At 46.1% G+C, this 13,289-nt stretch overlaps 2 protein-coding genes across 11 annotated transcripts in view; one reads left to right on the top strand and one right to left on the bottom strand.

Annotated features, from left to right (window-relative positions):
• SH3GLB2 (SH3 domain containing GRB2 like, endophilin B2) overlaps window positions 1-5,527 on the top strand; it is a 43,478-nt gene extending 37,951 nt beyond the window's left edge. For 7 of the 10 annotated variants that reach the window (XM_075835211.1, XM_075835214.1, XM_075835217.1 and 4 more), the window contains 3 exons: window positions 2,060-2,074; window positions 2,945-3,170; window positions 3,254-5,527. In XM_075835211.1, the coding sequence (XP_075691326.1) occupies window positions 2,060-2,074; window positions 2,945-3,170; window positions 3,254-3,361 (349 nt within the window). In that variant the 3' untranslated portion in view covers window positions 3,362-5,527. The remainder of the gene's footprint in view (window positions 1-2,059; window positions 2,075-2,944; window positions 3,171-3,253) is intronic. The other 3 variants (XM_075835216.1, XM_075835218.1, XM_075835220.1) reach the window with 1 other exon arrangement.
• An 8-nt stretch (window positions 5,528-5,535) lies between these two features.
• The window catches only part of NUP188 (nucleoporin 188), a 29,800-nt gene continuing 22,046 nt past the window's right edge, over window positions 5,536-13,289 (bottom strand). The window contains exons 33-44 of the mRNA XM_075835203.1: window positions 12,192-12,337; window positions 11,382-11,563; window positions 10,940-11,140; window positions 10,477-10,569; window positions 8,918-9,082; window positions 8,687-8,824; window positions 8,531-8,605; window positions 7,434-7,637; window positions 7,218-7,349; window positions 6,631-6,704; window positions 6,124-6,253; window positions 5,536-6,036 (exon numbers count right to left, since the gene is read on the bottom strand). Coding sequence (XP_075691318.1) covers window positions 5,860-6,036; window positions 6,124-6,253; window positions 6,631-6,704; window positions 7,218-7,349; window positions 7,434-7,637; window positions 8,531-8,605; window positions 8,687-8,824; window positions 8,918-9,082; window positions 10,477-10,569; window positions 10,940-11,140; window positions 11,382-11,563; window positions 12,192-12,337 — 1,717 coding nt within the window. The 3' untranslated portion in view covers window positions 5,536-5,859. The remainder of the gene's footprint in view (window positions 6,037-6,123; window positions 6,254-6,630; window positions 6,705-7,217; window positions 7,350-7,433; window positions 7,638-8,530; window positions 8,606-8,686; window positions 8,825-8,917; window positions 9,083-10,476; window positions 10,570-10,939; window positions 11,141-11,381; window positions 11,564-12,191; window positions 12,338-13,289) is intronic.

Below are 13,289 nucleotides of genomic sequence, written 5' to 3' on the forward strand. Positions count from 1 at the left end.
AGCGCCGATCTGCTGCAATAGCAGATAGGGGCTGCAAAATCTGGTGACAGAGCCTCTTTAAACTGTTCCAGCATTCATGCAGGAGTTGTGCTGTCAACACATTTTCCATAACTCCAGATTTTAATTGACCAGATTCTAACACCTCATAAATATCTGAAAAGCGGCCTTTAATGTTAGTGATCAACCATTGTAAGAACTCGGCCTTATCCCATTCTTGTATGTATTGTAATTGTGCTGCTAAGTAATATACTCGAATATCTGGAAATGCTGGTCCTCCTTGTTCTCTTGAAGGACATAAGTAGTCTAGCTTAATCCAAACGCTCTTCCTTCCCCAAATCAGGTTATTAAAGATAGTTATGATTTTCTTAAAATATTTATCTTGTATCCACACCGGGGTAACCCCAAAAACACATAAAAGTTTGGGGATTAGAACTGTTTTAATCAAGACAATTTTATCGCCTTTTGATATTGGCAATTCGTTCCATATTCTTTTTTTTTTTTTTTTTTTCCATTTCGTTTATAAGGGGGAACAAATTATAATCCAAAAATTCTTTTATATTATCTGAAATTTCTATACCCAAATATCTAAAGCTTTCTCCTGGATATATGATTCGAATTTTTGTTTGTAGTACTAAATCGCTTTTATCTAGTGGCATTAATATGGATTTTTCCCAATTGATCCTTAGACCAGAATAGAATCCAAATCTTTGAATAATAGATATAACATAATCCAATTTTGCTTCCGGGTTCGTCAAAAAAAATAAAAGGTTGTCAGCATATAAGATAATTTTATCCTCTTCCCCCCCCCCCCCCCCCCCCAGCTCCAAAACCCACAATATTTCCATCCTCTCTGATCAAACCGGCGAAAGGTTCCATTGCCAATGCAAAAAGAGTAGGGGAGAAAGAGGACAACCCTGTCTGTCTTGTACCCCTACTTAAATTGAAAAATTCTGAGTTCTCACCATTTATGTTAATGTTTGCTCTAGGACCATTATATAGGGTTTTTACAAATAAATGTAAGGGCTTGTCCACACGTAGGGGAATTGCTGCAGAAAAACCGCCCCATGTCCTGCGCTTTTTTACGGCAAAAATTGGTGCAGATTTTACTCCGATTTTCCCAATGATGGTGACATCTCCTCTGAAAAACGCAGCAATTCAGGCCACTTTCCGCAGCAGGATTTGACATGCTGCGGTATGAAAAATACGCACCGCAGGTTAACTTCTGCTCAGAAATTGTACGCAGAGTGTGTGAGATTTGTTAGATCTCCCCCACTTTCCTGCTATTGTATTCTGCTGCGTATTTTCCGTCCGCAATTCCAGAGGGAAAATACGCAGCAATTTCGTTCCATGTGGACAAACCCTTATTTATCTGCTAAAACTTGAAAACCCGAGGGCTCGTCCACATATAGCCGAATTGCTGCGTATTTTCCATCCAGAATTGCAGACGGAAAATACGCAGAATACAGTAGCAGCAAAGTGGATGAGATTTAACAATTGTCCTCCACACGCTGTGTAAAATTTCCGAGCAGAAATTGACCTGCGGTGCGTATATTTCTCGTACTGCAGCGTGTCCATTCCTGCTGCGGAAAGTGTCCAGACTTGCTGCGTTTTTCAGTGGAGATGTCACCATCCCCCATCATTAAGAAAAACTAAGCAAAATCCGCACCATTATCTGCAGGAAATGGCGCTGTTTTTCTGCAGCGGAAATCGTGCTAGTGTCTGCAGAAATTCCGCTACGTGTGGACAAGCCCTAAGGGGGAGACATAACATTGGCAGCCATAGTCCGGGTACTCCTAACAGACGTGACCGCAGCAGCCACACAGCGCCAGCCTGGAATAATAGTCTTTGGCTGTCAGGGCATGATGGGAGTTGTAGTTTTTCAACAGCTGGAGCGCTGAAGGTTGCAGACTCCTGGCCTAGAGCAATGGTCCGTGTCCTGTGGTGAAACTACAACTCCCATCATGCCTTGACTGCCACAGATTGCAGACCACGAGAATCATAGATGTTTCTTTTTTTAGAAATTGCCAATTACCTTTCTCTCTTCCTTTTATGCTGCCAGTTCCAGGGGTGAGGTGTAAGTATATTATACAAAACCGGCCACACACGATGCTGCATGTCTCTGGTACAATTTGTAATCTTTGAGGTGGTGCCGGGGTGTGACATTAATCCTAATGAGGGGGGTGACAACACTGGAAGAATCATATACTGGGGGAAAAAAAGTTGAAACTGTACAAACTGCATCTATTCACACAGGTATAATTGTAGAAAACAAATTATCCTCAAAGGAGAACGCACAGAGGATCATATGACATGATCATTTCAACATATGACTCTCCTGAGGCCCCATTCACACGACCGCAAAATCGCCCGTAATTGTGGGGCCACGTTTCTTGCCAGCGCCACGTTTCTTGCCAGCGCCACGTTTCTTGCCAGCGCCACGTTTCTTGCCAGCGCCACGTTTCTTGCCAGCGCCACGTTTCTTGCCAGCGCCACGTTTCTTGCCAGCGCCACGTTTCTTGCCAGCGCCACGTTTCTTGCCAGCGCCACGTTTCTTGCCAGCGCCACGTTTCTACCAGAAGTATTGATTGTATGTGGATTAGATGGCTGATGGCGGAGCCCGACCTCCACTGATTCCTTCGGCTCCTCCAGACCTTGCGCTGTTAGATGCAACATTCACTTAAGTTTCACGACCCTGGGTATAAAAATGCACTAAGATACTGTGGCCCCTTTTATTCTAGGCATCTGTGGAGGTCCCAGCAGTCGTACCCCCTACTATCAGACGCTGAATATTTAGAATCAATACTTAGGTGGGGAAAAAAAAACCATGAAGGGAACGCAGACCTTAAAGCCACATGTGAGATTTAACCCCCTCCGTTTCACCACCACTGGTAATAGACATGTTCCTTCTCTGAATAACCAGTATCACCATTGCCTTTCCTGACAGATTTCCATCGACGTTTGTGGGGAATGCAGACGCCGTCCCCCCACCTCTCAGCACCTCCCCTCCAGTCGCCACTCTTCCCTTGCTCCAAGCCGTAAGCCCCAACCCTACAGACGGGACGCTGAATCCGGCAGATGTCAAACCACCTGCGAGTGGCACACGAAAAGCAAAAGTGCTCTATGACTATGAGGCCGCAGACAGCGCTGAGCTCGGACTCATGGCCGACGAGGTGAGCTCAGGACGCTGAACGTGTGGTTTCATGTAGTGTATGTTCGGGTTTCTTATCGATTGCTATTTACTTTCCCCTTCCAGTTAATCACGGTTTACAGTCTCCCTGGCATGGACCCAGATTGGCTCATCGGAGAGAGGGGGAACCAGAAAGGCAAAGTCCCCGTCACATACCTGGAACTCCTTAGCTAGACGGAAGGCCACCAAGGTGCAGAATCTCTCAACAAGCCAAGCGCCCCCCTTGGGGCCGTTTCATTGCTCGGAGGCTGATGCTGCTTCTAGTCCCCTTTTTGTCTGTCCCTGCAAATCCTCTCAACAGACTCCTTTACTGTGTTTGATCAGCCTCCCAGCACATAAAAGGTTAAGCGCCTCATTACTCTATGTATCATTAACATTTCTGCTGTTGAGGGAGCAAACCCATCGTGACCAAACATGCTTGCACTAAAATAATATACAACCCCCCCCCCAATGTCACTGGAGGACACACTGGTAACTTCCCACCCCCCAGGTCTGTCCCAAAATATTGTTTCAAATTTGCATTGTACCAATCTCATTCATACACACCCAGTGTGAAGTTCCAGAGTATCTACTGGTGGAAGAGGGTCCCGTGGGCCTGGAGCTGGAAATGTCCCCCTTGTAGCACCCCGATAATACGATCACTTTATCACCACTATGCACAGAGCAGGTTTATTTAACCTACAGTTATTCTCCAAGCCATCTCTATCCACATTCCCTTGTACGTTTCCAGCGCTCTTCCACCTAAAGTAGATACGTCCCCTTCCAAAAACACTCCGCTTATAAACCTACCACTTTAGTTATCAGCCATGAGATTCTATTGATCGTGCTTAAAGGGGGATGTAAAACTTCTGCAACCATCTATTCTGCTGATACACACAAAACGGGCTGGATTAAAAATACCTTAAATCTCTGCAAACCTATGCGTAGCCATGGTTACAGTCTACAAACAAATCATGTTCATAGTCTGACCTTGCAGTCATGTGTTACTCCACTCGCTGCTGACCTACAGATGGAAGACGTAAGAGTCACACGTGACTGCAAGATCCAACTACACACCGCTCTGTCTGTATTCAGTCATCATTGGGACACACAAGCCTGTAGAGGCGCTGCATACCCAAACAGTCACTTTTTTTGTATTTTAGACTGGAGTAACAAACTGTTTGCAAAAGTGTATATCACCTTTACAGCAGATGTCTTGCCTCTGAGGGCAGCAAAGGATCAAAGGGGCTGAGCTGTTTTCTAGAAATTGATTCAGTATTTTCATATAAAAATCTGTACCCGCTGTCCGGTTTCCCCATCCACGCAGTGATTGGCCGCTTTTCCTGTATGAGTTTGTACATAGGAAGAGCTGTGAAAGTCACTGTTTGGGCAGGGGAAACAGGACAGGCAGGCGTGTGAGTCCTGGCAGCAGTTATAAGCTGTTCTATGAAGATACTGAGTCATACCTTCGAAAATGATAAATCCCTGGGCTCAACGTGTTTCCCTCTATCCTACACCACCCTAAGATAAAAAAAACAAAACAACAAAGTATAGGGGAGTAGATGCAATACATGACATTCCTAGTCACTAGTTGGAAGACCTGACCACCAAAGCGAGGCGCTTTTCCAACTTTGGGTGGGGGTGTAAATGTAGGTCCCTAAAACCTTGCCCAAAACAATCGTAAAAATACTGCTTTGCGAAGGTATTCCGTACACGTAGCACGAGCATGCCAATTGGCAAAACCAGATGTGGTTTTACTACAAATTGCCACCGTTTTATGATGTGGTTTTGGCCATGTGGCTTGTACAGGTGAAGGACAAGCCGGTCCACTCTGCAGTAAAACCACATGTGGTTCTCGGCTACATGTACAGTTAGTTTAATACTGATCCCACCTTATGTATACTCGGAGCGCTCCACCCTAGGGTAAGGTCACCCAGACAGATTTTTGGTGTCTGTTTTGGCCACACATTTCTGATCTCATCAGGCTCAAAAACTCCATGGACCAAACAGAAACCAAACCTACGACTGTCCTAGAGAAGAACTGGCCGTATTGGAATGAAATTACCTTTAATTAGTATGCAACGTCCTATTCTGACTGTCCAGACAGATTATTATACTATGAATGTAAGATTTGTAGCCTATTTCTACATTATATAACGTTGCTCTCAGGAGACGCAGGATCTGCACACGCTCACTGAAAGATCATTGTATATACGGACCACTCCCTGTTTTCTAACAACCGCGCCTGACGTCCGGCTTCATTGGTTTGATTCCTGAGTGTTATTTATTGCTTGCCTGTGTTTGATGATTAGATATTAATAAATTCAATCATTCCTGCATGGTGGAGGATGGGACTCTGTACACACAGGTCTGGAAATCTTATTTTACTGTCCGTATAAATACAAGAAAAACAATAAAAATAACAGTACAAAAAGGAAAGTGGAACTTTACAGGCAAATGAATTCAAGCGCCGCATGCGTGTTCAGAGTGACAGCAGGATGGGTGGCGTCAGAGGGGTTAAACCACATGCAGCCCCTGTGGAGGTGTAGCAGCGTGACCGGCCTGTTCTCACAATCTTCATCATTACTGGTGACGTCTGGTATTATAGACGCGCTGTACCTTTAAGAATGTTTATTATGTTCCATGTACAGCATTACCAAGTCTCCCACCTGGTAGTAAAGTTCAGAGTTTTCTTATCTTTGTACGTGTCTTATAAAGGCCTGAACCAGCTGGGTTATCGGCTCCTGTGCCTCAGGGGCTGCCTTAGCGGACATTCCGGCTTTGGGTTGAGGCGAGGGCAGGACACCGGCTGCAGGAGAAGGTGAGATGCCTCGTCGAGTGTAGCGATTCAGACTGGAAATGAGGGTGCTCTGGAGGAAGACACAAGAAGCGGATCATTATCTGTAGATCATCATGTCAGATCCGCATCACCAGTGTCTATTAATCACAATTCCTACCAGTTCAGATCCTAGCTCCTGCTTCATGCGCTGCTTGTCCCGGGGGGGCACTGAGGGGTCCCGCAGATACCGCACCGCTTGTGAGATGGACAGGTAAAAACAGTTCTCGATAATAAACAGCAGCAGAGGCCTGTGAAATAGAAGATCAGACAGATACTAAGGATCTGCTCTAGAAGGCAGAGTAGGGGGATGGAGCCAGTTTCACCATTACCCTTCTTTTTGGATAAGACTATACGTTTAACCCTCTCTGGGCTCCTAGTGTTGAGACTTTCCATTTAGAACAGAACATTTCTAGTAATCATCACTGTGGAAATTTATCAAAACCTGTGTATAGGAAGAGTGGTGTAGATGCCTATAGCAACCAATCAGATTGCAGCTTTAATTAAAAAGAAGAAATCTGGAATCTGACCAGTTGCTGTGGGAAACGACTCCACTTTGTGTGTGCACCAGTTATGATAAAGCTCCCCCGTGTGGCCGGAGCACATAACTTATTGTCGCGGCACTTACTTGAAGTTCTTGCTTTCCTCTGAAGGACTTGGAGGAGCAGCAGATGGAAACGGAACATCTTTTTTCTTATCTGTCTGTAAATAACAAAGATGATCAAACAATGTCCATGGTGATATCAGTATCTCCGAAATATCCGGGAGGTCAAACCTACATTCACCTAAATACTACCAGCGCCAATGAGGACCAGCACAAGGCAGACTGGGACATGTGACAATATACAGGTGAGAATGGGCTGCCTCCATTATAAAATCATCAGGATCACTACAAAACATCTACAACCGGAAACGTGAGGACAAGGACAAAAACCCATTCATTCTTCTCGATCCATTACAACCCTTTTAACCAGTTCTGCAAATCAACAAGTCAGAAGTTTTGATTGGTGAGGATCCATATTAGCTGTCCAAGGAGAGCCAACCAGGGCCAAGAACGTATGGCATTCAGCATAGACCCTTCCATTTAATTATTAGAACCAATCGATCAAAACTTCTACCATGTCCGGCTTTCCTGTTTTGGGGTAAATACGCAGCACATCTGTTGTGTTGTGAAAGCCTTTGATGCTTCGACAATGGCCAATGTTTTGGTCTCACCTCTCCAAGCATGTTGAGCATCACATTTACAGTGGCCAGGAAAGTGCCAAACGATGGAGCAACATCTGCATCAAATGCTGGAGTGCTGAAGTTCAAGGCCAAAAGCAGCTGATACTGGGCAAGGTCCAAAGGCTGGGGAGGAGAAAAAAAAACAAACATGTTATTTCCCGTGCGGGCCACCATGATGTCATCTCCTGCGTGATGACAATTAAATACCTGAAGGATCTGGCAAAGATCCGGTGTGAACGCTCGCAAGGCGGCCAGTGTCTTACTGAGGATCTTTAATAAACTGTGTTGAACAGCACGCAGAGCTCTCAGCTCCAAGGCCTCACTTTCTGGTTTTGGCTGCTTGGATGGGGTTTGGGGAGTGCGCTGACCACGAGAGGTTGAGCCGGATGTCACAGCTTCTCCACTTTTTATCTGACGGCAGAATATTTAAAGTGAGATGAACCGGAGCCTAACAACATTTGTGGCATTCTAGACTAGAAAGTATCTAGGACGTGGTGGTGAACCTGTGGCTGACGCTGCCCTGGGCGCTCCATGTGATGATGACAACGACGTGACTCGGTACATGCAACACATTCACTCTTGTAAGGCATTTTCCATTGTGCCTACAAGTCCATACAATCCCCACCAAACATACTGAACGCAACATACCCTGGAGAGGGAGGTGGATGGTGAGGGTTTTTGAAGTCTACAACAACCCCTAGGATGCAACGTCACTCTAAGTGGTTCGTATGGGTATGGGGCAGTTTATCATACTGATGACCTATCCTGTGGATCGGTCATCAGTATATATGATCAGTTGGGATTCCGGCACCCAGACCCCACACGATCAGCTGTTCCAGCACCGCAAGTTATGCAGTGTTCACTGCCAGAAGCAGAAGGCTGTGTACATTGTATAGCAGCCGTACTGCGGCTCTGCTCCTATTCAAGTGAAAAGGAGCAGAGCTGCAGCAACCCAGCACGACCGCTATACAGTGTACAGAGCCTTCTGCTTCAGACACCAGCCACTGCATAACATCTGGCTGCCTCCGGGCACCGGAACAGCTGATCGGTGGGTGGGCCAGGTGTCGGACCCCCACCGATCATAAACTGATGACCTATCCTGTGAATAGATCATCAGCATGAAAAACCGAACCCATGCCTGGACAACCCCTTTAAGTGCTCCAGCATCATGCTGTGGTTCACGCGGAGGAGAAAAAAAAAAAGTTATGTCATCATATTCCAGAGAGAGAACGGCCAATTCAGGCAAACCACAAATAAAATTTGCCACCCCTGCTCTAGCACGTAACACGAGTGTGGGCACTCACCTGTAAGTAATGTTGCAGCATCTTGCGGCTGTACAGCAGGGAGGTGCAGGATTGGCACAAGTAACATAAGCTGACCTGTGTGAAGTGACGGCAGGGTACGTTACTATGTATTCAGCTTGGCGTCATCAATGCTGTTCAGAATGTTCCAGTTCTCACCTGAATGTCTTTCATTAACTGCGGTAAGTGGAAATGCCATTCGTTGGTGAAGTTGGAGAGTTGCAGCAAGAACCCTACAGTGTGATCAGCCTCTTCCAGACAGGATAGACTCTGCACGGTGCGTACTGCGCTCAGACACTGGGGGGCGACACAGGAAGCATTCACTACACAGTGATCTACACATACCAACCGAAGGAAGACCAGTAGTGTCAACGAGGGCACAGCTCTTACCTGTAATATCCTTTCCTGGTGAACACCTACAAAGTCTAAGGCTTCTGTAAGGAAGTTATATCTCAGGGTTTTTAACAGTCTCTCCATAAGAGATACAGTCAGTCGGTAGACGCCCGGCCAAGATGGAGCATCCACAGTTTTACGGGAGGTGAGTGGCGGCTGTACCTAAGATGGATAACATTAAATCCAAATTACATTTCTTTCTCGATTACCAAAAGAAGAAAAACACTAAAGTACTACTGCATCATCGTCTCTACTACCTTTCTAAACAACAACAGACTATGAGGGGCTCAGGAGTCCAGAAAACTGCTCAAGCAGTAAACGTTTAACCAGAGAAAAGGGTGTCTGATAACTGTTCTCATGCTACTAAAGCAAGCAGAGATAGACCGAATGCAGATCTATTGCCTTGGCTGATTCAATGTAAGTTTCTCAAGTCTGAGTCAAGCAAATGTCTTTGAGGAATATGTACATGTCTAAAAAAAAACAATCTGCACAGGTTTTATATTTAGGTGCATTAAAGCAAAAATTAACATGCCCTTTAATTACGGCATCCAATCGTGCTTCAGACAGCGCAGAACCTGTACAGTATTTCTATTATTACCATGATCACCAGTGCAGCTATTAGCCGCTACCCCCTGACAAGGCAGCACAACAAGGCTGGGTACCCAGGGGTCGGAAATGCTGTGTAAAAGTACACAGCGTATCCGACCGATCACCCGCAGGCTATTCCATCTGAAAAAACACCAAATTGTGGTCTATTCTTCCCCCCGGCCGTTGTCATAGCGACGCGTCCCTCTGTTCTATGTGCAGTCCGGCCTCCTGGGATGATGCTGCAACCCACATGACCGCCGCAGCCTCTAAATGGCTGCAGCACTCACATGGGAAGAAACGTCATCCCAGAAGAGCGGCCTAGACAAAGAACAGAAGACAGCGTCGCTATAACAGCCAGGGGTAAGTATAAGCTTTTTTTTTTTTACTATTATTAATTTGAACCCCAAAAAAAGTTGTTTTTTCTCATTTGCGATTTTTGTGGCGGAATCAGTTTCTACCGCAAATCGCAACACTTGGCTCTTTGTTGCAGGTTTTACATCCCCATTGAACTCAATAGGGAAAACCCGCAACAGAAAAGCAACAAATCTGCAGCATAAATGGACATAAAATCTGAACCGCAGGTCAATTCGTGAACGTTTTTTCTGCAGATTTTTTTATTGAAGCGTGTGCAGGGGATTTTTTTCAAATCTCATTCACTTTGCTGCTACTATAAATGCTGTGTAATCTCCACACAGAATTGTGCCGCAGCGCCAAGCTCAGATTAGTCACACGTGTGGTCAATCTGCCGCCACCACCACCACAGGCACATTCTTAGGATGTGGGAGGATCCCAGATAAATGAACGGTCATTAAAAAAAGCTTTCTTTTTGAGACAAAACCTTTAAATATTATTATGAAAACATTTAATAAAAAAGGGAGACAGCAATGGGGAAGAGAACTAGATAATAAAAGTACAAGGTAAATCTCTTGTATAGGCGGCGATCTATGCGTAGTCACATCGTCTCTTACCGTGCTCACACCATTGGCACTCAGCTGGTAGACACTCAGCAGAGGTAAGCACACACTCTGAGTGATGCCAGCACCCGCTATGGCCGCTGCACCCTGCGGATAAAAATAAAGATGATGCCACCCAGTAACAATTGTTCCGTTGGATCGGAGTATCACGGAGGTCATAGGTCATACATGTTGGGTTGGCCCCTAGTGAATGGAAATGCTGCAGTCACGTGATTACTACTCCAGGACACAATGGATGAACAAAGTCCTGGAATTCAACATTTCCTACCCCATTGTCCAGGAGAAAGAAGCTCATGATGAATTCATTACACTCAGTACATATCAAGCAAAAAACTTTCCGCTCCTATAAAACATAGGGAGAGAACGTTTCTTGGCACAAGGGGACCAGTCTGTGCCCAGGCAGGTTACGGTGATAATTATCCAGGGCACAGTCTGCGATGGATGAATACGAACTAACCTGGTGTGTTCTGGCCAATGTGAACAACAGGTGGAAAGAAGCTTCACAGAAATGGAGGTTCTGCTTTCCCCTGAGGCTGATCTCCAGGGCGCTGAAAAGCATGGGCAGCACAGGCAGCTTCCTGATAACCTGTAACCACTGGTCTCCATCTTCATCGGCCTGGCACAGCTCCTTTGCCAAGTGTAATACCAGCACACAAACCTTCAGCAAGACAACATGTATCTTGTTAACCACAAAAGGATTTACGAGCATAATAGACACAAATCCATCGTACAACACAAGGACAGTATGCTCGGCCTCCGCAAATAGCAACACATGACGCCAGGTAAGGAGGTGATCCGCTATCTATATGCCTGGCAGCGGCACCTCCCCCCCCCCTTCTTGTCTGCAGCTGTTCTTATACATGAAGGCTATCAGGTCTTACAATGGTCTTGACTCTCACCGTATCACGTTGGTCTTTGTGCCTAGTTCTGGGCAGATCATCAGTCTCCATGCTGTCCTTGTCCTCTGTACCATCCCCAGTGGTCAGTCCGTGGCGCGTGTCATCTATAAGCGACATCTCCTCCACCTGTAGATTCTCGCATACACTGAGGACCAGCTGCTGGTACTGAGGGATATTACTGGCTGCCCACAAAAAAAAAAAAAAAACACAAAACTTCTCTTAGAGCCTTAGAAACTGTTACAAGACGCGACGAAAACAGACGTTCATATTCCGCAAATGTTGTGTAATGTATTACAGGGGCTGCTCTTGTACGTGGCCTGTGCCTGGTATTGCAGCTCTGCTCCATCTGTGGTCCCCCCCTCCCAATGTTCCAGAGTTCCAGACGCTCAAAGATAAAGGGGGGGGGGGGACTGAGGCAAGTGTTAATGTTGTAAGTTGCAGTTGTAATACAGGACAGGTAAAATTAAATACAGGGCATTGCTTCCATGTGTGAACCCCCTTTATAGGGGTATTCCCATATTCTAATGTTATGACATATTACTAGGATCTTTGGGAACCCCACCGATCCCAAGAACTAACAGATTGAGGTCCCTACGGCTTTCTGCCTGCACAGCGGTGTCCGGAAGAGTCACAGTGCGGGGGAAAAAACCTGGAAGACTTAACCAGCACTGCTGCGCCTCCTCTATTCTTAGGATCAGTGGGGGTCCCTACAATTGGACCCCCACCAATCCCAAAGTGATGGCATATCCTAGTAATCTAATGATGGGAGAACACGTTCACGTGCTTTTATCCTTTTTCTACGTCTCTCACCTTTCATCGGTTTCATTTCCAACACACAGATCAGCGCGGAGAAGATTCGTGCTTTAGCCTTTTCCATTTGCGGTTTATCGGCCCGCAGGATGCCCTCCAGGATTCTTGCCAGAGATTTAATAATGTTCTCAGGTGAGTGGAGCTCACTGTCCGCAATAGAAAACACTGTCAAACATGAGAACCACAACAAACGGAGCACGGCTATTCACATGCTAGGATTCTCCAAAACAGGAGATCAGGTCCACAAATACCAAGAAATATCAAACTTCAGGAGCATTAATAATAGACTAATAGATGCCGCTGCACCCCACTATACAGCCGCCGGATATGCTAATGTGCCAGAAGAAACACGTCCTATCACAGGACTCCTTACAAAAGAGGTGGGAAGAGAAGTGGATAGTTCTGTATTTCATTCCCTGGTGGTCTAGGGTAATGATCCCTTCTACGATAGAAGAGGGGGAAGGGGAGGTATTAATATTGGATTCTGTGTTGGTCTAGGGTAATCCACTTTCTTTGGTGGCCAGGGTAAAAGACGGGATTAACATTTGATTCTTTAGTGGTCCAAGGTAATGATTCTTTCCTTGGTGGTCTAGGGTAGACGAGGGGGTACTATTTGGTTCCCTGTTGCTCTAGGGTAATTCCAGCGGCCTAATGAGCCTCGTGGGCTGCCACATCAGGCCTTGGCCCACAGGGTGCCCTGCGTCACATACAACATCCTGATGCTCTCCGGCATCAAGACCTTGTATACGCCACCACACAGCCCTTGTATACGCCACCACACAGCCCTTGTATACGCCACCACACAGCCCTTGTATACGCCACCACACAGCCCTTGTATACGCCACCACACAGACCATGTGTCCTGGGGCCTGATGTGGCAGGGAATCTGTGTTGGGCCCCGGGAGAAAAAGCCATGAACTCCCCCCCAAAGAGACAGACTGATCATGCCTGAGCTGGGGTCTGATTTAGCGGTTCATGCTGGAGGGGGATTCCATTAAAAAATGTAGCATGGGCCCAGCACACTAGTTACACCACTGGGTATTGCCTCCTTTCTTCGTGGCTAAGGTAAAAGAGGGGCTACTATATGATTCCCGTTGG

This window comes from Rhinoderma darwinii, chromosome 8 (assembly GCF_050947455.1).
Source record: "Rhinoderma darwinii isolate aRhiDar2 chromosome 8, aRhiDar2.hap1, whole genome shotgun sequence".
Lineage (NCBI taxonomy): Eukaryota > Metazoa > Chordata > Amphibia > Anura > Rhinodermatidae > Rhinoderma > Rhinoderma darwinii.